The sequence below is a fragment of the Chlorocebus sabaeus genome, chromosome 9 (genome assembly GCF_047675955.1).
Source record: "Chlorocebus sabaeus isolate Y175 chromosome 9, mChlSab1.0.hap1, whole genome shotgun sequence".
NCBI lineage: Eukaryota > Metazoa > Chordata > Mammalia > Primates > Cercopithecidae > Chlorocebus > Chlorocebus sabaeus.
In genome coordinates, this window is record NC_132912.1 from 66,986,860 (window position 1) to 67,011,112 (window position 24,253).

Here is a 24,253-nt window from a genome sequence, read left to right on the forward strand (position 1 = left end):
ATTAGTTCTTCTACAGTTCCAACTAAGATTTCCCACAAATATTACTTTCACAGGAGGCTAACAAAAAACGCTGTGTTTGTCCCCAGAAAATACCTGGAGAACGGCACTTCAAAGGCGGAGAGGCTGCACCAGCCTCCCTGTCTCAGCCCTTCTCTACTGCCCACCACTGAAGGGGCCCCGGATACCCCCAGGACTGCTGCAACTTCCTAGGTGACTTGAGGCAGCCTTAAAAGGGATTGGCGCAGGGTCCTTGCGACAGATAAATGTGATTAAAAATCCACTGGGCCACACGAAGGGAGAGTCTTTCTCTCAGGTGGAGCCTAGGGGCGGGACTCAGGGACAGCCCGCTCCCTGCACCGCCCCCTCCGGCTTCGGGGGCGTTCCCGGCTGCAGCAGCGATCCTAACGGGCTCGCGAGACGCTCCGCCTTCCCTGGGCCCGCCCCTGGCTCCATCTTGCGGGCGACCGGGTTGGGCTGTGACGCTGCTGCCGGGGTCAGGTGAGGAGCGGCGCCCCCTCCCCTTCCCACCTTGTCCGCCTGGGTGGTCTTGCCCTCGGCCTGCTCTGGGCGCCGCTGTCCCGGAGCTGGTGGGGCGCGTCTGAAGGGCCGTGTGGGCCTCCCGGGTGGCGGCAACCCGGTGTGCGCGTCTCGGAGCCGGGCTGCCGGCCAGGGTGTGTTGGGGTGGCGTGGGTGAGGCGGCCGGCGCGGCTTACGGGAAGCCCTTCGGTCCGTTTGGAAATCCCAGGGACCAGTGGCGCCCCGCCCTCGGTCAGGTGGAGGGGCTGAGGCCGGAGCGTGGCCCAGCCGCCTTGCGGGGGGCTGAGTAGGGAAACGCACGGGCAGTGCCGAAAGCCGTCTGGCTGGTGGTGGCTGTACTTTCCGGTGACACAGCGAATTTAGGGAAACTTGGGAAATTTTTACTGTGCTTAGTGAACCGTAGGACAGAATGCGCCAGGCCAAGGTTGTACAATGGTTCTCGTTTACAGTTCTTGGAAGCTCTTCTAGGATAGCAGTCCATATTTAATTCCTGTTCCCCGACCAGCAGCAAATGTGTGTTGAAATTAGCTCGTCCTGTGCAAAAACTGCCCAAGGAAACCAAGGTGCAGAGGTAGATGGCTGATGTCCACCCTAAAGTGACAGACATGACGCTGTTATCTTCCGGCTGCCGTAAATGCCATAATTTTTGCCAGCTGATAGCCAGCTAATCTGCTAAATGTGTCCGAATTAGATGATGTGAGTGTAATGAGTTACCTTCCAGGCAAGGAAAGAGTTTCAAGCCCTAAATAGGTAGAAGAGATAATTTTGGACACTGCAAACTTTCAGTCCTCACTGGTGGGTGACTACCTACCTGTCTGTGCAGAGGACTAGCCATGCCTCCACGTTCTTTCTCCAAATCGCTGACTGATTTAAATGATCCTACCAGACCTAGAGGCCGGTTTTGCAAAATTGTATTCGCTGTTGCGCGTTATCTTCAGTCACCCTTCCTGTTTCGTGTATTTTTTTTTCCCCATAAATTTGCAACAGCTGCCTCTTGGTTTCCTGGGCTTCATGCCATCTATGAGAAACGGTGAGACCCAGCCCTCTTACTAACTGACTCACTGGGTGGAGATGGTTTGGAAAACCAAAAATGATTTTCTAATCTTTTAAAAGTGGTTGCTAACAGCAGAGAATGTTTAAAAAAAAAAAAAAAAAAGAAGGCCGGGTGCGATGGCTCATGCCTGTAATCCCAGCACTTTGGGAGTCCGAGGCGGGAGGATCACGAGGTCAGGAGGAGTTCGAGACCAGCTTGACCAACACGGTGAAACCCTGTCTCTACTTAAAAATACAAAAATTAGCTGGACGTGGTGGTGCGCGCCTGTAATCCCAGCCACTCTGGAGGCTGAGGCAGGAGAGTCACTTGAACCCCGGAGGCGGAGGTTGCAATGAGCTGAGATCGCCACTGCACTGCAGCCTGATTGGTAGAGAGACTGTCCCCCCAAAACAAAAAACAAGGCCGGGCGCAGTGGCTCACGCCTGTAATTCCAGCACTTTGGGAGGCCGAGGCGGGTGGATCACGAGGTCAGGATATCGAGACCATCCCGGTTAACACGGGGAAATCCCGTCTCTACTAAAAATGCAAAAAATTTGCCGGGCGTGGTGGCGGGCGCCTGTAGTCCCAGCTACTCGGGAGGCTGAGGGAGGAGAATGGCATGAACCCGGGAGGCGGAACTTGCAGTAAGCCGTGATTGTGCCACTGCATACCAACCTGGGCGACAGAGTGAGACTCCCTCTCAAAAAAACAAAAAACAAAAACTCTAGACTATTCATTTGGGCAAAGTTGAGAACTTTTTTGAGTCACTCTGGGCGTTATTTAGCTTTTTACAAAAACGTTTAAAATCTGCCTCTTGAATAAATGATATATGAACAATTCTAAGGGCTAAAGTACATTGAAAAGTAAGTCTGCCAATGCAGTGACTGACGCCTGTAATCTCAGCACTTTGGGAGGCCGAGGCGGGCAGATCAGGAGATCAGGAGATCGAGACCATCCTGGCTAACACGGTGAAAGCCCGTCTCTACTAAGAATACAAGAATTAGCCGGGCTTGGTGGCACGCGCCTGTAGTCCCAGCTACTCAGGAGGCTGAGGCACAAGAATCTCTTGAACCCAGGAGGTGGAGGTTGCAGTGAGCTGAGATCGCACCACTGCACTGCAGCCTGGCAACAGAGTGAGACTCCATCTCAAAAAAAAAAAAGAGTGAAAGAGAAAAGTAAATAGTCTTCTCCATTGTGTCCCAGTTTTTCATGCAGGAGGCAGTCACTGTTTTCTACTTCCTTGAGTGTCCTTTCAGGGATATTCTGTAGGTCTAAATCAGTACAGTTTTTACACATATGGCTGCACACTATGCAGTTTTCCCCTTTGCCTTTTTTTTTTTTTTTCATTGATATGTGTTACAGATGGTTTCATATATGGGTAAAAAAAACAAAAAAGCTGCCTCATTTTTAATAACCACATAACACCTCCTTGTATGGCTATCCATAATCTGTTTCACCTGTCCCTCCTTTTTAAAAATTTCAGCAGTGGCCCAGCACAGTGACTCACGCCTGTAATTCCCGCATTTTGGGAAGCCGAGGTGGGTGGATCACCTGAGGTCAGGAGTTCGAGACCAACCTGGCCAACAGGGTGAAACCGTGTCTCTACTAAAAATACAAAATTTAGCCGGATGTGGTGGCACGTGCTTGTAATCCCAGCTACTTGGGAAGCCGAGACAGGAAAATCGCTTGAACCTGGGAGGTGGAGGTTGCATTGAGCGGAGATCACACCACTGCACTCCAGTTTGGATGATAGAGCAAGACTCCATCTCCAAAAAAAATAAAAGATAAAATTTCAACAGCTTTTGGAGTACAAGTGGTGTTTTGTTACATGGATGAATTATATGGTGGTGAATTCTGAGATTTTAGTCACCCAAGTAATGTACATTGTACCTAATGTGTAGTTTTTATTCCTAGCCCCCTTTCACCCACCCCTTTCTGAGTCTCTGAAGTTCATTATAACACTTCATACCTATGCCTTTGCATACTCATAGCTTAGCTTCCACCTATAATGTGAGAACATACGGCTTTTGGTTTTCAACTCCTGTGTTACTTCACCTAGAAAAATTGCCTCCAGCTTAATCCAAGCTGCTGCAAAAGACTTTTTTTTTTTTTTTTTTTTGAGACGGAGTCTCGCTCTGTAGCCCAGGCTGGAGTGCAGTGGCGTGATCTCAGCTCACTGCAAGCTCCGCCTCCCGGGTTTAGGCCATTCTCCTGTCTCAGCCTCCCGAGTAGCTGGGACTACAAAGGCCCGCCACCTCGCCCAGCTAGTTTTTTGTGTTTTTTGGTAGAGACGGGGTTTCACCGTGTTAGCCAGGCTGGTCTTGATCTCCTGACCTCGTGATCCGCCCGTCTCGGCCTCCCAAAGTGCTGGGATTACAGGCTTGAGCCACCGCGCCCGGCCTGCAAAAGACATTATTTTGTTCCTTTTAATGGCTGAGTAGTATTCCATGGTTTATGTATAACACATTTTCTTTATCCACTCAGTTGATGGGCACTTAGGTTGATTCCACATCTTTGCAATTGTGAATTGTGCTGCTATAAATATACATGTGCAAAAGTCTTTTTCATATAATGACTTCCTTTCCTTTGGGTAGATACCCAGCAGTAGAATTTCTGGGTGGAATGGTAGATCTATTTTTAGCTCTTTAAGAAGTCTCCATACTGTTTTCTGTAGAGGCTGTATAGCAGTGTAATAAGTGGTCCCTTTTCCCCACATCCACACCAACATCTATTGTGTGTTGACTTTTTTTTTTTTTTTTTTTTTTGGAGACTGAGTCTTGCTCTTGTTACCCAGGCTGGAGTGCAGTGGCGCCATCTCGGCTCACCCCAACCTTTGCCTCCCGGATTCAAGCAATTCTTCTAACTCATCCTCCTGAGTAGCTGGGATTACAGGCATGTGCCACCATGCTCAGCTAATTTTGTATTTTTAGTAGAGACAGGTTTCTCCATGCTGTTCAGGCTAGTCTTAAACTCCTGACCTCTTCAGGTGATCTGCCCGCCTCAGCCTCACAAAGTGCTGGGATTACACATGTGGACTACCTCGCCCGGCCCTTTTTTTGACTTTTTAATAATGACCATTCCTGTAGAAGCAAGGTGGTATCTCATTGTGGTTAATTTGCATTTCCCTGATGATTAATGATGTTGAACATTTATTTCATGTTTGTTGGCCATTTGTATATCTTCTTTTGAGAAATGTCTATTTCTCAAACTATTTCTCAAACTATTTGCTCAGTTTTTAATGCAATTGTTTTTTTTCTTTTGATTTCAGTCCTTGTAGATTCTGGATACTAGTCCTTTGTTGGATGCATAATTTACAGATATTTTCTCCCATTCTGTTGGTGGTCTGTTTACTCTGTTTATTTCTTTTGCTGTGCAGAAGCTTTTTAGTTTAATTAGGTCCCATCTATTTATTTTTGTTTTTGCTGCATTTGCTTTTGGGGTCTTAGTCATGAATTCTTTGCCTAGGCCAGTGTTTAGAAGACTGTTTCCAATGTTCTAGAATTTTTATAGTTTCAGGTCTTTTTTTTTTTTTTTTTTTTTTTTGAGACGGAGTCTCGCTCTGTCTCCCAGGCTGGAGTGCAGTGGCCGGATCTCAGCTCACTGCAAGCTCCGCCTCCCGGGTTCACGCCATTCTCCTGCCTCATTTAAATCTTTTATCAACTTGAGTTGATTTTTGTATAGGGTGATAGATAGGGATCCAGTTTCATTCTTCATGTGGCTTGCCAGTTTTCCCAGCATCATTTATTAAATAGGGTGTCCATTCCCCAACTTTTGTTTTTGTGTGCTTTGTCAAAGAGCAGTTGGCTGTATGTATTTGGCTTTATTTCTGGGTTCTCTATTTTGTTCCATTGGTCTATGTGCCTACTTTTATACCAGTACCATGCTGTTCTGGTAGCTATAGGCTTGTAGTGTATTTGAAGTCTGGTAATGTGAGGTGTCCAAATTTGTCTTTTTGCTTGGGATTGCTTTGGCTATTCAGGCTCGTTTTGGTTCCATATAAATGCTAGGATTGTATTTTCTACTTCTGTGAAAAATGATCTTGGTATTTTGATGGGAATTGCATTGAATCTGTAGATTGCTTTGGGCAGTATAGTCATTTTCACAATATTGATTCTTCCAATCCATGAGCACGGGATGAGTTTCCATTTGTTTGTGTCATCTATGATTTCTTTCAGCAGTATTTTGTAGTTCTCCTTGTAGAGATCTGTCATCTCCTTGGTTAAGCATATTCCTAGGTATTCTATTTATTTTTTATTTTTGCAGCTGTTGTAAAAGGGATTGAGTTCTTGATTTGATTCTCAGCTTGGACGTTTTTGGTATATAGCAGTGTTATTGATTTGTGTACATTGATTTTGTAACCTGAGACTTTACTGATTTCATTTATCAAATCTAAGAGTCTGTTGGAGTCTTTAGGATTTCCTTGGTATATTGTCATAACATCTGCAAACAGTGATAGTTTGATTTCCTCTTTTCCAATTTGGATGCACTTTATTGCTTTCCCTTGCTTTCCCTCTAATAGGAGTGGTGAAAGTGGACGTCCTTGTCTTGTTCCTGTTCTTAGGGGGAATGCTTTCAACTTTTCCCCATTCAGTATGATGTTGGCTTTGTCATTGTATATGGCTTTTATTATTTTGAGTTAGGTCCTTTCTATACCTCGTTTGTTGAGAGTTTTTTTTATTGTAAAGGGGTGCTGGATTTTGTTGAATGCTTTTTCTGCATCTATTGAGATGATCATATGGTTTTTGTTTTTAATTCTGTTTATGTGATACATCGCATTCATTGACTTGTATATGTTAAATCATTCCTGCATCCCTGGGATGACACCTGTCCCTTGTTGATGGACGTTCAGGTGGTTTTTAACCTTTTCCTATTACAAAAATACTGCAATGAATAGCCTTGTACATATATAATTTAGTCCTTGTGCAAGTATTTCTATAAGGTACATTCCTGGAAATGGAATTGCATTCTAGTCTTTTATATAATTGTTTTTCAAAATGTACCAAAATTCACTTTCTTAAAATTGCTTTAATTTTTATTATATACAGATAATCTTTGCCTTATTTTCATTTTTGTTGACATAATTCCTTCAGGCTCTCAAAGGTAAGATTTAGGATAGTAGCTAAAGAATTTATATATAGGTTTTGTCACTGGAACAATTTCTTGAGACTTAGAAATTTAAATTACTTATGAAGTCTTTGGTACTATAACTGCTTATTGTACTTTCAAATTACTATTAATTTATCTCATAAATTAATTTCAGATTTTTTTTCCTTTATTTTGATCCTGACCCTTTTGTCCTTTGTCTATCTACTTTTCTTTTCTTTTTCTTCTTCCTTGTTTTGTCTTGTCCTTTCCTTTCCCTTACCTTTCCCCTTCCCCCTTCCCTCCCCTCCCACAGTTTTGGGATTATAGGTGTGAGCCACTGTGCCCAGCCTATCTGACCATTCTTTAGAGCTTTTGCCTCTCCTTTACTCTTTATACAAACCAGGCTTAGAAAAGAAAAAAGAAGAAACAGCCTGTCCCTGTTTTTATATCCAGCCCTTTGGGATCCCAAATGACTATTTTAGAATTGACTGGGTCAGTTTTTGTATCATTTTATGTTTCTTATTGACTTATAGCCTTGATTCAATCTATGTCCATTTATTCTCAATTCAGCACATTTTTAGCTTCTATCCTGTGTTCCTGTCATAAGAGACACTATATTATCTCATTTTCCTATACTGTGTACTCAAAAGGCTGAATACTTATTCTCAATCTTTCTATCAGCACCTAGGGTAGTGCTTATTACACAGTGGACGTTCATAAACGTTGACTTGAGTTGGGTTTATTTGGCATCTTGGTATAAAAGAAATATGTATCATTTATAGCTATATTGATGAGAAGTGCCAAAACATATATTTACAAATTTAGAAAATTAGGTGTAGATCCAGAAATCCCAAAGTATTCTGGTATCAGAGTATGAATCACAGACCTGCAGAAGCCATATCACCTGAAAGCTTTAGAAATGCAGAATCTCAGGCCCCATCCTGGAGCTACTGAATTAAAGTCTCTATTTTAACAAGATCCCTAGGGATTCATATATACATTAAAGTTTGAGGCCAGGCGCGGTAGCTCACGCCTGTAATCCCAGCACTTTGGGAGGCTGACGCAGGCAGATCACTTGCGGTCAGGAGTTTGTGACCAGCCTGGCCAACATAGTGAAACCCTGTCTCCACTAAAAATACAAAAATTAAGCAGGTGTGGTGGTGTGCACCTGTAGTCTCAGCTACTTGGGATGCTGAAGGAGGAGAATCGCTTGAACCCAGGAGGCGAGGCTGCAGTGATCCGAGATTGTGCCACTGCATTCCAGCCTGGGCAATAGAACAAAACTGTCTCAAAAAGAAAACATTGGGAAACACTATTTTAGTCAACCTCGTTGTTCAAAGAAGGAAGAGAGAAGACTTGAGCTAGATAGGAGGGGTGAGTAAGCCCAGGGTTGAGGGCCAAGTCCGTTAATGATAAGAATGGTTTAAGCAAAGGAATGCTGGGAATAGTTCAAGTGTTAGAGATTTCGCATTGACACGGGTTAGGTGTTGGTAAGAAATGAATTAAATAGATAAATAGAGGCTGGATGCGGTGACTCATGCCTGTAATCCTAGCACTTTGGGAGGCTGAGGCGGGTGGATCTCTTGAACCCAGGAGTTCAAGATCAGCCTGGGCAGCATGGTGAAACCCCGTCTTTACTAAAAATACAAAAAATTAGCCAGGTATGGTGATGTGCACCTGTAGTCTCAGCTCTTCGGGAGACTGAGATAAGAGGATCATCTGAGTCCAGGAAATCAAGGCTGCAGCGAGCTGATGTCACGCTACTATACTCCAGCCTGGGCAATAGAGCAAGAAACCATCTCAAAAAAATATATATAGTAATAATAATTGGAGCCAGTACTAAGGAGACCTGAATATCAGGCCAATTAATTTTCATCTGATACTCTAGCAGTAGTCTGATGATTTTTGAGCTGAAGAGCAGTTTGCTGAAAGAGTAGCATTTTAGGAAAGTTTAGTGACAGTGTCTGAGAAAATTGGGAGGGTGAGAGAGTATAAGCAAGAATATAAACAGAGAAGGAGTTTTAATAAGATAGGCATCAAGTGATGAAACTTGGTCTAAGTATGTGACCATGAGAACAGAAATTACAAGAGAGGCATTTCAAAGGATGGATAGAAAAATGCTGGGTTTTGGCCAGGCATGGTGGCTTATGCCTGTGATCCCAGCTCTTTGGGAGGCCGAGGCGGGCAGATCACCTGAGGTCAGGAGTTCGAGACCAGCCTGGCCAACATGGCGAAACCCCCTCTCTACTGAAATACAATAAACCAGCGTGGTGGTGGGCGCCTGTAATCCCAGTTACTCAGGAGGCTGAGGCAGGAGAATCGCTTGAACCCAGGAGGCGGAGGTTGCAGTGAGCTGAGATCATGCCACTGCACTCCAGCCGGGGCGACTAGAGCGAAACTCTATCTCAAAAAAAAAAAAAAAAAAAAAAAAGAAGATAAAAATACTGGGTTTCTTACTATACTGGAGTATTAGGTAATTTAAGTAGTGGTGCTATTGACAGATAAGGATGTTAAGAGTGGTGTGGTGGAGAATGATGAGTATTTTATTCTACACATACAGAAGTCCTCCTAACTGACTTCTGTCTTAATCTGCTCCTTAGTCTATTTTGGTGATCCTCCACCTCACAGTTACATCCCACCTTTTGCCTTGCAAATAACATTGTTCTTCTTTCTTGCCTATCTGTGTCTAGCACCTTTAAAAACCTATTTTAAACCTTTGATCATTCACTCTCCACTTGTAGCAATGTTTTCTTGTAGATGCCAAAAAAGTGATTACTGACTTTATATAGATATATTTGCCAGGTATATTATATCTGATCACTAATAGTATTTTATATTTTTTTGTTGTTGTTGAAACAGAGTTTTGCCGTATTGTCCAGGCTAGAGTGCAGTGGCGTGATCTCGGCTCAAGCAATTCTCCTGCCTCAGCCTCCTGAATAGCTGGGATTACAGGCACATGCCACCATGCCTGGCTAATTTTTTTATTTTTAGTAGAGACAGCATTTTACCATGTTGGCCAGGCTGATCTCGAACTCCCGACCTCAGGTAATCCACCTGCCTCAGCCTCCCAAAGTGCTGGGATTACGGGCGTGAGCCACCGCACCCAGCCTTTTCTTTTTTCTTTTCTTTTCTTTTTTTTTTTTGAGATAGAGGTTTGCTCTGTGGCCCAGGCTGGAATGCAATGGTGCAATCTTGGCTCATTGCAACCTCCGCCTCCCAGGTTCAAGTGATTCTCCTGCCTCAGCCTTCCAAGTAGCTGGGACTACAGGTGCGTGCCACCACGCCCGGCTAATTTTTTGTATTTTTTGTAGAGACGGGGTTTCATTGTGTTAGCCTGGATGGCCTCAGTCTCCTGACCTTGTGATCCTCCTCAGCCTCCCAAAGTGTTGGGATTACAGGCGTGAGCCACCGTGCCCAGCCCCAATTTTTGTATTTTTAGTAGAGACAGGGTTTCACCATGTTGGTCAGGCTGGTCTCTGACCTCAAGTGATCCACTGGCATTGGCTTCCCAAGGTGCTGAGATTACAGATGTGAGCTACTGCGCCTGACTGTATTTTAGATTTGATCAGGCTAATAGGGTATTCTTTTGAATGTTTGTTTTTTCTCTGTTTATTTGCATTTGCTTTAGGTTAATAGTGTTTTCTTCAAATGCAGAAGATATATGTATATATATAGGGATATTTGTTTTTAACCACACTAGCTCCATTTATTTTACATGAGCCGTCTTTTCAAAAATGGACAGGAGAGTGTAATGAATCCCATGTACTCATCACCCAGCGTGAACAGTTATCAACTCCTGATTGCTTATTATGTCTAAATTCCTGCACTATATTATATATCATATTCCTGCATATTATTTTGACACAATCCCTGATATATCATTTTGTCTGTAAATATTTAGTATATGTCTCTAAAAGATCAGAATACTTGATGAAAATCATAATACCATATCACACCTAAAAAAATAGTAATGTCTTAACATCACTTGATGTACAGATTATTGTTTACTTTTCCAAATGGAAATGAGTACCTTTTGAAGAACGTAACTTTCAAACTTTCTGGTACAGACTGCAGTTTTTAAAAGATATTTCCAGTGTTATGTTTGCTGATCAGAAGACTATCAACTTTTGATCACCATTATTATCACAGAATAGATAATATATGAATGCCTCCTTAATCTGAGACTAACCACACTCTACCACCCTACTTTCTTTTTCCATCAGAAAGCATTTTAATTTTAAAATTAGTCTAAGTCTAATAAAATTGAGAAGGTAAATATACTGAAAGTGTTATAATGAATGAATAAAAGCCAAACTTTGTGCTAATTATTTTTTAATATTCTTGCATTATATATCACAGTTCTCTATGATCATAGCAGTTAACATTTATTGAGGACTTAATTTATTCCAAGCACTGCTAAATGCTTTGCCTATATTCTTTTACTTAATTCTTACAACAACATCCTTAAGTAGGTATGTTCACATCCCATTTTATAGGTGAAGAAATAAGGCCTAAAAAGGCTAAGTAACTTCCTTTGAGAAGCTAAGTAACTTGCCCATATTCACACAGCTAGAAATCCAGGATGTTAGACGGAAAATTCTGTTGGCAGTGCTGGTGAAAATGCAAATTGGTACAACCCCTGTGGAGGGGAATTGGGCAGTATCACATTCACCTTTACCGCTTGTCTCAGCAATGCCATTTCTAGGAATCTTCCCCAAAGATAATATTGGCAAAATATACAGAGAGGTACCTGTACACAGCTGTTCGTTGCAAGACTAATAGTTAAAAGAGTAGAAATAACTCAGATGTCTGCCATTAAATAAGCCATGATGTAGCCACACACTGAAGTACTATGTAGTTGTGTTTTTTGTTTGTTTTTTTTTAAGGTACATGGTGTCCCTCTGTTGCCCAGGCTGGAGTGCAGTGGTGCGATCCTAGCTCACTACAGCCTTGAAGTCTTGGGCTCAAGTGATCTTCCTGCCCAGGCTTCTGAATAACTGGCACTACAGGTGCACACCACCATGCCTGGCTAATTATTTTACTTTTTGTAGAGATGAGGTCTCTCTTTGTTGCCCAGGCTGATCTCAAACTCCTGGCCGCAAGAGATTCTACTGCCTCAGCCTTCCAAAGTGCTGGGATTTACAGGCATGAGCCACTGTGCCTGGCCTATGTTGTTGTTTTTAAAAAGGATTGAAGACTATGGATGATGGCCATAATAAGAGAAAAAAGCCAGTAAAGAAACAGAGTATGGGCCAAGAGCAGTGGCTCATGCCTGTAATCCTAGCACTTTGGGAGGCCGAGGCAGGTGGATCACCAGGTTAGTAGTTCAAGACCAGCCTGGCCAAGATGGTGAAACCCCATCTCTACTAAAAATACAAAAAGTAGCTGGGCGCGGTGGCAGTCGCCTGTAATCCCAACTACTCGGGAGGCTGAGGCAGGAGAATCGCTTGAACCCAAGGGATAGAGGTTGCAATGAGTTGAGATCATGCGACTGTACTCCAGCCTGGGCGACAGAGTGAGTCTCAAAAAAAAAAAAAAAAAAAGTTATGTTTTATGTAAGAATGGAATGGGGATACAAATATAGACATATCAGCTTATGTACTTAAAGATAGGTAGATAAACTGTAAAAGTAATCATATGTAGGAGATAGTAAGGGACAGGGTTAGAAGTTAACAGGTTTCTGAACATATCTTGTTTTGTAGATTTGACTTTAGAATCCAGAAAATGTTTTATATAATTATAAAACTAAATCAAAAAATTTTAAAACCTTAAAAGTCAAAAGCAAAATGAAACAAATGAACCTAATATGTGTCAAATTGATAGCATAACTACACAGGAATAATTTTCAAAGTGTCATTAAAACAGTAATTTCGGGCTGGGCTCTGTGGCTTATACCTGTAATCCCAGCACTTTGAGAGGATGAGGCAGGCAGGTCACTTGAGTTCAAGACCAGCCTGGGCAATATGGTGAAACCCCATCTCTACAAAAAAATACAAAAATTCACCAGGCATGGTGGTACGCACCTGTGGTCCCAGCTACGGCAGGGGGTGTTGAGGTGGGAGGATCACTTGAGCCCAGGAGGTCAAGGCTGCAGCGAGCTGTAATTGCACCGCTATACCCCAGCCTGGGTGACAGAGCAACACCTTGTCTCAAAAATAAAAAGTTTAAAAAAAGAAAGCTAGAGTTTAATCCACGTATATGTGACTCCAGAATGTTAACTCCTAACCATTGTACCGTTGTTTCCCATAATGTGGTTATATCACCATATGAGGGGATTTCTGTGGCACCTAGAAAGGACTTTTTATTGTAATAGCTAAGTATTTATTTTAATATTACCTTCTGTTTGTGGTAAGAAAACTACTGAAGTTTTCCATTTAGAAGTTTTCCATTTAAAAGTATGGTGATATTTAAAAGTGTGCTGATAATAAGCATACTTTAAAAATAAACGGAAGTAAAAAATTGGCTTAAAGAAAAATAGATTGGTTGGGTGTGGTTCTGGAGGCTGGGAAGTCTAAGATCGAGGTGCTGGCATCTGGTGAGGACTGCTTTCTGCTTCCAAAGTGAAGCCTTGGCCGGGTGAGGTGGTTCATGCCTGTAATCCCAGCACTCTGGGAGTCCGAGGTGGGCGGATGGCCTGAGGTTAGGCATTCAAGACCAGCCTGGCCAACATGGTGAAACCCATCTCTACTAAAAATACAAAAAAATAGCCGAGCATGGTGGCAGACGCCTGTAATCCCAGCTACTCGGGAGGGTGAGGCAGGAGAATCACTTGGACCCCGGAGGCAGAGGTTGCAGTGAGCTGAGATCACGCCACTACACTCCAGCCTGGGCAGCAGGGCAAGACTCCATCTCCAAAAAAAAAAAAAGGAGAAAAGAAGAATAGTTCATAAATAATAGTAGTGGTAGAATTGAGATGTGACAAAAATTGTATGTCATGACAAAGTTGGAACCTTTACTAGGCTGTACTGATTCCATTGGTGTGAATGATGAAATAAGCATTTAATAAGCTTTGCTTATATCCCTAATATCCACATTTTAATTTTATGCCAGACTCTTTTGAAAAGAGAAATATTTTGCATAAAATCCTGTGTGTGTGTGGGGGGGGTGTGTGTGTGTATATATATCTATATGTTTTCAAAGGCCTTAACCATTATAAGAAATTACAGGCCGGGCACGGTGGCTCACACCTGTAATCCAAGCACTTTGGGAGGCCGAGGCAGGTGGATCACCAGGTCAAGGGATTGAGACCATCCTGGCCAACATGGTGAAACTCCATCTCTACTAAAAACACAAAAATTAGCTGGACGTGGTGGTGTGCACCTGTAGTCCCAGCTACTTGGGAGGCTGAGGTAGGAGAATCGCTTGAACCTGGGAGGCAGAGGTTGCAGTGAGCTGAGATCATGCCACTGCACTCCAGCCTGGTGACAGAGCAAGACACCGTCTCAAAAAAAAAAAAAAAAAAACTTACAGAGGACCTTTTTTATTGTTCTTACAGAATGTCATACCCAGGCTATCCCCCAACAGGCTACCCACCTTTCCCTGGATATCCTGTAAGTATTGCCACTTAATACCTCACGTCCTTAAAACAGGTGGTGTTTGGGACTGGCCATGTCAGATCTTACCGATATGCTAGAGCAGGGGTCGTAAATTCAGATGCTCACATCACAGGTACTGAGTAGAACAAGTGAGCGAAGGCGGTTGTGTGGGGAACTAGAGAGGTCTTGCTTTGTCTATTGAAAGCTGGCAGGTGCTTAGCACCAGCCCTGTGTAGCCATGGTGGGAGGCACACTTATCTTTGCTAGATACTCCAGCCTTTCAAGTAAAGCCAGAAATTTGGGTTCTATATGAAATTGTCCAAAGTTTCAAAATTTAGGAGTTAGTTTTAAAAAATGTTAACTGCTGTATGAGCCAATAAAACACAGATGTAAGCAAAATCCATCCCATGAATCACTGGTTCCTTTTTTTTTTTTTTTTTAATACCCTTGAGTCATAGTATCACTGCGTCTTAACCTTTGTGTTAGAATGTTTAAAATAATTAATGGCTTGGCTTGACCCAGAGATAAATTGCAGTGGATTTATAGTTCTTAGACTTGGAGTACGTTTTATAAATGTGCTACTAAGTTCCACCTTGTTGATAGCTATACTAGTCTGAGGACTAAGAGCTGAGCCATAAGTAAGAATTGTGCATTTCAGGTTTTTTTTGTTTCATTTTATTTTTTGTCTTTGAGACGGAGTCTCGCTCTGCGCCCAAGCTGGAGTGCAGTGGTGTGATCTCAGCTTGCTGCAACTTACGCCTACTGGGTTCAAGTGATTCTTCTGCCTCAGCCTCCCGAGTAGCTGGGATTACAGGTGCCATCACCATGGCCGGCTGATTTTTGTATTTTTAATAGAGACGGGGTTTCACCATGTTGGCCCGGCTGGTCTCAAACTCCTGACCTCAAATGATCTGCCCACCTTGGCCTCCCAAAGTGCTGGGATTATAGGCGTGAGCCATTACGCCCGGCCACATTTCAGTTTTTTGTTTTTCTTTTTTTTGAGACGGAGTCTTGCTCTGTCACCAGGCTGGAGTGCAGTGGTGCGATCTCAACGCACTGCAACCTCTGCCTCCCAGGATTCAAGCGATTCTCCTGCCTCAGCCTCCCAAGTAGCTGGGATTACAGGTACATGCCACCACGCCCAGCTAGTTTTTGTATTTTTAGTAGAGATGGGGTTTCACCATGTTGGCCAGGATGGCCTCGATTTCCTGACCTCATGATCCACCCACCTCGGCCTTCCAAAGTGCTGGGATTACAGGCATGAGCCACTTAGCCCTGCCCACATTTCAGTTTTATACTCATAACTGTGGGGCTGCTATCTAACCCTGGGAGAATAGCAAGAGAGGTCTATACAAGTTTGTGATATGTTTATCCTTATGCAAAGTGATTATATAGCTCTTGTGAATTTATTACAGGAGAGATGAGAATTATGGATATGTTCCCAAGTCCCTATGTATTAAACAGGACTTTAGTAACTATTTCAGTCAGCGTAGGCTAATTGCTAAAACAGACAACTCCCGAATCTCAGTGACTTAACACAATGAAAAAAAAATGTATTTCTTTCTTCAGTCTCCTGGAAGTCAGTAGTGGATAGGGGGTGGGTGGGACGAGGTTTTGCTTCATGCAGTGTTTTGGGTTTCCAGGCTCCTTCCTTATTCTGATCCTACCGTCCTCTAGCACTTTGGAGTCCTCTGCTGGATCCTCTGCTTATGGGTGGCAGATGAAGGAAGAGAGAGAACATGGAGGATTTGCCAGAGGTTTTTAGGGGACAGATTTAGAAAGTGGTATATGTCACTTCTGTCTGTGTTCATTCACTGATATTCATTCATGTGGTCCGACCTAACTGCAAGGGGGTCTGGGAAATGTAGTCTGTATAGCTTTGCGGCCTGGGGAGAAATAGTTCAGTGAATACGCAACAATATCTGCCTCTCTACATATTACTGCACTGAACTGTGAGGTCCAAAATGTCACATCCTGTGTGTGATGTGATATACAGGTTACCTTTTTCATGTTTAAATATTATGTAACAGATCCAGATGTGTTGCAAAAGAGCCTCAAATTCCTCTGTTTAGGGTGTAGAGGAGGATTTTTCTTATATTTGTAGATGCTGGGAAAATGAAGGAACTAATGAGGTTTTTTATTTTTTTTTCTTAAAACCTTGAGGTTTGTAAAGAACCCTGTTCTGACTCCCAAATAGAGAAGCAGACCCCTCTTGCCTGACTCAAGTAGAATTAAATTTAACTGAATTCTGACAAACAAGTGTCCTTACAAACTGGTATGCTGATAAACTAGTATAAGATTCCAGGATTTCTAATGAGACTTTTAAAAAGTGAAAGAATGAGCTAGACCTTAATAATAACCTCTGTTTGTTCCTTATTTTTAGATGGGTCATAGTTCTCTATGATTGCATTTGTTTAAAAATTATTCTGATTTTTCAGCCTGCAGGTCAGGAGTCATCTTTTCCCCCTTCTGGTCAGTATCCTTATCCTAGTGGCTTTCCTCCAATGGGGGGAGGTGCCTACCCACAAGTGCCAAGTAGTGGCTACCCAGGAGCTGGAGGCTACCCTGCGCCTGGAGGTTATCCAGCCCCTGGAGGCTATCCTGGTGCCCCACAGCCAGGGGGAGCTCCATCCTATCCCGGAGGTGAGTTATGGGTTGCAGAATTAGTAATGATTGGGATTGCTGTAGCACTTTTTCCTTCTTCCTTTTTCCTCTTCATTCCTGCTTGTCTTGTGTGAGGTCAAGTCGCTCTGACCTAGCTGGCAAGATGGAGGGATGAAGATTCTTTGGGGGCATGAAAGCTGGGAGCAGTTTCAAAAATTCCACTGTGAAGGGACTTGGAATAAATTTCATGGCAATAAAGGATCAATATGTAACACTTTGCTTGTTTGTAGTCTTAAGACCTGATTAAGACATTTCAATTAGCAAGACTGTGACCTTTAGGTCAGCTTTATTCAAAGGTAAAAAAGACCCCCAAAAAACAACAACAAAAAAACCTTAGCATTTTTGTATTTTAAGTTAGTAAGGAAAAGTAATAAAGTAAAATTTTGGCTGGGTGCGGTGGCTCACACCTGTAATCCCAACACTTTGGGAGGCTGAGGTGGTTGGATCACTTGAAACCAGGAGTTTGAGACCAGCTTGGCCAACATGGTGAAACCCGTCTGACTAAAAATATGAAAATTAGCTGGGTGTGGTGGCGCATGCCTGTAATCCCAGGTACCTGGGAGGCTGAGGCAGGAAAATCACTTGAACCTGGTAGGTAGAGTTTGCAGTGAGCCGGTGTTGCGCCACTAAACTCCAGCCTGGGCAACAGAGTGAGACTCTGTCCCCAAAAAATAAATAAATAAATAAGATAAAAATTTAAAAACTTGTATTTTACTGGATAATTTGAAGTTTTGAATCTAGATGAAAAGGGACTGCTATTATAGCATTAATAGCATATTTTTTCCACTTTTAACAATAGACATTTTTCTAAGGTTTTTTCTGCAATCATGAGAACTGTACTATAGTTTATTTACCTGTTCTTTTCTCTAGTTCCTCCAGGCCAAGGATTTGGAGTCCCACCAGGTGGAGCAGGCTTTTCTGGCTACCCACAGCCACCTTCACAATCTTATGGAGGTGGTCCAGCACAGGTCCCACTACCTGGTAGGTACCAGCTGTCCAGACAAAAACAGTATCATGATATTTTGAATTTTAAAATCACCATTGAGAGAACTTAGTTTTTATTTGAGATAATCTGCAATAAATGTTTGTATATTTCCATAAATAATTTTAAACATAATGGTTTTTTGAAATGTATTACATTGGTGGAAAAGTTTAATCAGTAAAATAGAGATAAAGTCACACTTTTTCTATTAAAAAAATCTGTCCCAAAGCCAAAAAGGAAGCCTTCAGGAACTTCTCTGCCCACTCCTGTACCACTAGTGAAACCACCCCCAAAACTATATTATGACAACCATTCCAGATGGAATCAGAATTTAATCTGGTTCAAGTGTGAAAAAAGTGTTATTTGTGAGGATCTTTTGTAGAACATGGAATATTAAAAAGGTTCTTATGACCAAAGTTGGTTTTAGATTCAGTAAATTATATTTTTTTAAAATTATCCTCATGAATATCATAGTGTAAATGTTCTTGTATGTTTCCATATTCATAGTCATCAATGCTCTTTTGAAAAATTAAAACATATAAGACCAGTTGCTGTATTATTATTATTTTTAACATATAGGTGGCTTTCCTGGAGGACAGATGGCTTCTCAGTATCCTGGAGGACAACCTACTTACCCTAGTCAGGTATTTTGTTCCTACCTTTTAAGCTCAGTCTAGGTAGTTAGATAAAGAAGGAACCTTCCCTTTGCTGAGGTTTCCATGGGTCAGAAGAAATGGCCCATTATTGTAATGGAAGACTAAAGTCTTTGCTTCTAATAGACTCCATACTTTCTTTGGTCCATCTGTGTTAATAGTGTCCTGATGACTTTGAGAAGACAAGCATAGGTCCAATCTCATAGGTAATGATTCTCACAACTTTATCCTAGAAATTCACCTGGGCTCTTGGTTTTAGTTCTTTTTCCTTTTCCCTGCCCTTACCAGCAGTTATACCTATGAATTTGGGTGGCTGGGGATTGGTATTTCTGACAGTGATTTATGTAGGGTGGTTTTGTTTCCCATTTTTACCTTTATAACTTTTCACTCTTTTTTCAGATCAATACAGAATCTTTTCCTTCCTATCCTGTTTTCTCTCCTGTTTCTTTGGATTATAGCAGTGAAGTGAGTAAGGTTTTCTAATGTTCACTAATCACTAGGTCCTTTATATGTGTGCCTTTGTTTCTGATTCTCATGTACTTGTCTCTCACTACTTCCTTAAGGGCTCAACTGTATCTATTTTATCTTTATGTTCCTGTAATGGTTGGTAGGGCTTTAGACATGGTAGCCAGTTAGTCTGTTGAATGGATTTTCTCAGTAGCTGCAGAGTTTCCCATATATTAAATATTTGACCTACTATGTATGGCTGCTGCTTATTTATTTATTTACTTATTTATTTATGAGATGGAGTTTCACTCTTGTCACCCAGGCTGGAGTGCAGTGGCATGACCTCAGCTCACTGCAACCTCCACCTCCCAGGTTCAAGTGATTTTCCTGCCTCAGCCTCTGGAGTAACTGGGATTACAGGTGCACGCCACCACACCTGGCACATTTTTTGAATTTTTAATAGAGACAAGGTTTCACCATGTTGGCCAGGCTGGTCTCGAACTCTTGACCTCAGGTGATCCACCTGCCTCGGCCTCCCACAAGTGCTGGGATTGCAGGCATGGGCCACTGCGCATGGCCTGGCTTCTTATTTTAATCCCAAATTTTATTCTTAAATGCCTTGTTAATTTTTTTATAGCCTATGCAAGTTACTAGGAACATAATAAGCAGCATACTTTTATGCTTACTTTTATTTTGATTTTCTTATTAATTTCTATATTGGATATTCATGGATATCTAGCATTTTCAAGTTTGTTTTAGGCTAGGGTAGGAGAAGGATTCTAGTATTGGAAGAGGAACACCTTAGTGATTTTTTTAGCTCACTTTGAGGTATGTGAGCTCCAGAGAGGTTGAGAAGCTTGTCTAGGGCCACAAAACTAGTGAAGGACAAAGCTGAGAAGATTCTAGTCTATATCTTCTGCCTTCTAGACCAGTAGTCTCTCTCTTATACAAAGGTGCTTTGCTGATACAGTCATGTAAGTTGCTTTCAGTCCTTTTTTTCATTGTTGAAGTTGTTTGCCAATCATATTATAAACCTGTAATCACTTTTGTTATGAAAATTTTGATTGTAGTTTAAGCATGCTTATATTTTTAGGGAAATCATTTTATGACTGAATATGAATGATTTTTAAACATAAAACACTAAAAGCACATGTATGTATGCAATTTTTTTTTATTGTTATTATACTTTAAGTTCTAGGGTACATGTGCACAACGTGCAGGTTTGTTACATATGTATACGTGTGCCATGTTGGTGTGCTGCACCCATTAACTCATCATTTGCATTAGGTTTGTCTCCTAATGCTATCCCTCCCCCCTCCCCCCACCCCACGACAGTCCCTGGTGTGTGATATTCCCCAATTCTGTGTCCAAGTGTTCTCATTGTTCAATTCCCACCTATGAGTGAGCCCATGCAGTGTTTGGTTTTTTTGACCTTGTGATAGTTTGCTCAGAATGATGGTTTCCAACTTCATCCATGCCCCTACAAAAGACATGAACTCATCCCTTTTTTATGGCTGCATAGTATTCCATGGTGTATATGTGCCACATTTTCTTAATCCAGTCTATCATTGATGGACATTTGGGTTGGTTCCAAGTCTTGGCTTTTGTGAATAGTGCCGCAATAAACATACATGTGCATGTGTCTTTATAGCAGCATGATTTATAATGCTTTGGGTATATACCCGGTAATGGGATTGCTGGGTCAAATGGTGTTTCTAGTTCTAGATCCTTGAGGAATCACCACACTGTCTTCCACAATGATTGAACTAGTTTACAGTCCCACCAACAGTGTAAAAGTGTTCCTATTTCTCCACATCCTTTCCAGCACCTGTTGTTTCCTGACTTTAATGACTAACATTCTAACTGGTGTGAGATGGTATCTCATTGTGGTTTTGATTTGTATTTCTCTGATGGCCAGTGATGATAAGCATTTTTTCATGTGTCTGTTGGCTCCATAAATGTCTTCTTTTGAGAAATGTCTGTTCATATCCTTCGCCCACTTTTTGATGGGGTTGTTTGATTTTTTTCTTGTAAATTTGTTTAAGTTCTTTGTAGATTCTAGATATTAGCCCTTTGTGAGATGAGTAGATTGCAAAAGTTTTCTCCCATTCTATAGGTTGTCTGTTCACTCTGATGGCAGTTTCTTTTGCTGTGCAGAAGCTCTTTAGTTTAATTAGATCCCATTTCTCAATTTTGGCTTTTGTTGCCATTGCTTTTGGTGTTTTAGACATGAAATCCTTGCCCATGCCTATGTCCTGAATGATACTGCCTAGGTATTCTTCTAGGGTTTTTATGGTTTTAGGTCTGACATTTAAGTCTTTAATCCATCTTGAATTAATTTTTGTCTAAGGTGTAAGAAAGGGATCCAGTTTCAGCTTTCCACATATGGCTAGCCAGTTTTCCAAGCACCATTTATTAAATAGGGAATCCTTTCCCCATTTCTTGTTTTTGTCAAGTTTGTCAAAGATCAGACAGTTGTAGATGTTTGGTATTATTTCTGAGGCCTCTGTTCTGTTCCATTGGTCTATATCTCTGTTTTGGTACCAGTACCATGCTGTTTTGGTTACTGTAGCCTTGGAGTAGCCTTTAAAGTCAGGTAATGTGATGCCTCCAGCTTTGTTTTTTTGGCTTAGGATTATCTTGGCCATGCAGGCTCTTTTTTGGTTCCATATGAACTTTAAAGTAGTTTTTTCCAATTCCGTGAAGAAAGTAATTGGTAGCTTGATGGGGATGGCATTGAATCTATAAATTACCTTGGGCAGTATGGCCATTTTCACAATACTGATTCTTCCTATCCATGAGCGTGGAATGTTCTTCCATTTGTTTGTGTCCTCTTTTATTTCGTTGAGCAGTGGTTTGTAATTCTTCTTGAAGAGGTCCTTCACGTCCCTTGTAAGTTGGATTCCTAGGTATTTTATTATCTTTGAAGCAATTGCAAATGGGAGTTCACTCATGATTTGGCTCTCTGTTTGTCTGTTATTGATGGATAGGAATGCTTGTGATTTTTGCACATGGATTTTGTATCCTGAGACTTTTGCTGAAGTTGCTCATCAGCTTAAGGAGATTTTGGGCTGAGACGATGGGGTATTCTAAATATACAGTCATGTCATCTGCAAACAGGGACAATTTGACTTCCTGTTTTCTAATTGAAAAAGGGTTTTCTAATTGAATACCCTTTATTTCTTTCTCCTGCCTGATTGCCCTAGCCAGAACTTCCAACACTGTGTTGAATAGGAGTGGTAAGAGAGGGCGTCCCTGTCTTGTGCCAGTTTTCAGAGGGAATGCTTCCAGTTTTTGCCCATTCAGTGTGATATTGACTGTGGGTTTGTCATAAATAGCTCTTATTATTTTGAGATACGTCCCATCAATACCTAATTTATTGAGAGTTTTTAGCATGAAGGGCTGTTGAATTTTGTCGAAGGCCTTTTCTGCATCTATTGAGATAATCATGTGGTTTTTGTCTTTGGTTCTGTTTATGTGATGGATTACGTTTATTGATTTACGTATGTTTAACCAGTCTTGCATCCCAGGGATGAAGCCCACTCGATCGCGGTGGATAAGCTTTTGATGTGCTTCTGGATTCGGTTTGCCGGTATTTTATTGAGGATTTTTGCATCGATGTTCATCAGGGATATTGGTCTGAAATTCTCTTTTTTAGTTGTGTGTCTGCCAGGCTTTGGTATCAGGATGATGCTGGCCTCATAAAATGAGTTAGGGAGGATTCCCTCTTTTTCTATTGACTGGAATAGTTTCAGAAGGAATGATACCAGCTCCTCTTTGTACCTCTGTTAGAATTTGGCTGTGAATCCATCTGGTCCTGGACTTTTTTTGGTTGGTAGGCTCTTAATTATTGCCTGAATTTCAGAGCGTGCTATTGGTCTATTCAGGGATTCAGCTTCTTCCTGGTATAGCCTTGGGAGGGTGTATGTGTCTAGGAATTTATCCATTTCTTCTAGATTTTCTAGTTTATTTGCATAGAGGTGTTTATAGTATTCTCTGATGGTAGTTTGTCTCTCTGTGGGATCGGTGGTGATATCCCCTTTATCGTTTTTTATTGCATCTATTTGATTCTTCTCTCTTTTCTTCGTTAGTCTCGTATGCAACTTACTTTATGTAACAATTACCACCTTAAGCTGGAACTAAAACCAGTAGGTAGAAGTTAACAGAATGTAGAGTGTTAGATTTTGGAAGAACTTTAAGATGGAAGTGAAATAGGCTACCCTGTGAGGGGTGAGCTTCTTGTCACTGAAAGTCCACAGGCAGATTTTGGTTGATGTGAGTATGGATGTGTCTGTGTGTATCAAGGAAGGTGCCAAAAATTTTTTTGTCTTAGATGGGAAGTTGGGCCACTTTATCCCTCCTGATTGATCCAGTTCTCTAATTCTGTGATAGTCTTGTTGTTGATTGTTGTTGTTTCATTTGTTTGTTCATTTTTGAGACGGGGCCTCTGCTGCTCAGGTCAGGCTAGAGTACAGTGACATGATCAAAGCTCACTGCAGCCTCGAAATGCTGGGCTCAAGTGATCCTCCTCCTTCAGCCTCCTGAGTAACTGGGACTACAGTTGTGCACCAGCATGCCCTCCTAATTTTTTAATTTTTGGTAGAGATGAAGGTTTTGCTGTGTTGCCCAGGCTGGTCTTGAACTCCTGGACTCAAGCGATCCTCCAGCCTCAGCCTCCCAAAATGGCTGGAGTTGCAGGTGTGAGCCACTGTACCCAGCTCTATGATAGTTTTTCAGCAAGAAGGTTGGAATCAAATGGGCATTAAAAAAGAATGGCAGATGTTGGAACTTCTGGTAATGGATTGTGCTGAGAACTCTCCCCTATAGTTTTAACCTCAAGAACACAGATCCTGATTTCTCTTTTTTTTTGAGACAGAGTCTTGCTCTGTTGCCAGGCTGGAGTGCAGCGGCGCGATCTTGAGTCACTGCAACCTCCGCCTCCTGGGTTCAAGTGATTCTCCTACCTCAGCCTCCTGAGTAGCTGGGACTATAGGTGTGCACCACCATGCCCAGCTAATTTTTGTATTTTTAGTAGAGACGGGGTTTCACCATGTTGGCCAGAATGGTCTCAGTCTCTTGACTTTGTGATCCACCTGCCTCGACCTCCCTAAATGCTGGGATTACAGGCATGAGCCACTGCACCCAGCCCAGATCCTGATTTCTTTTCTTTGAATTCAGTTTAATGCCTGGAATATGACAGTATTCTTGAAAATTACTTCCAACTTAGACTTTCAACAGAGAATACATCAAAAAAATTTTCCCCCACAGATGAAATATGAAATCAATATATGTGTGTGTGTGTGTGTATATATATATA

The 24,253-nt window shown here is 41.9% G+C and overlaps 1 protein-coding gene across 2 annotated transcripts in view; it reads left to right on the forward strand.

Annotated features, from left to right (window-relative positions):
* The first annotated feature begins 399 nt into the window (after positions 1-399).
* Positions 400-24,253, forward strand: part of ANXA7 (annexin A7) — a 38,938-nt gene continuing 15,084 nt past the window's right edge. Inside the window, exons 1-6 of one of the 2 annotated variants that reach the window (XM_007963059.3) lie at positions 400-498; positions 14,151-14,205; positions 16,629-16,833; positions 17,725-17,835; positions 18,416-18,480; positions 18,889-18,954. In XM_007963059.3, the coding sequence (XP_007961250.3) occupies positions 14,152-14,205; positions 16,629-16,833; positions 17,725-17,835; positions 18,416-18,480; positions 18,889-18,954 (501 nt within the window). In that variant the 5' untranslated portion in view covers positions 400-498; position 14,151. The remainder of the gene's footprint in view (positions 499-14,150; positions 14,206-16,628; positions 16,834-17,724; positions 17,836-18,415; positions 18,481-18,888; positions 18,955-24,253) is intronic. The other variant, XM_007963060.3, reaches the window with a different exon arrangement.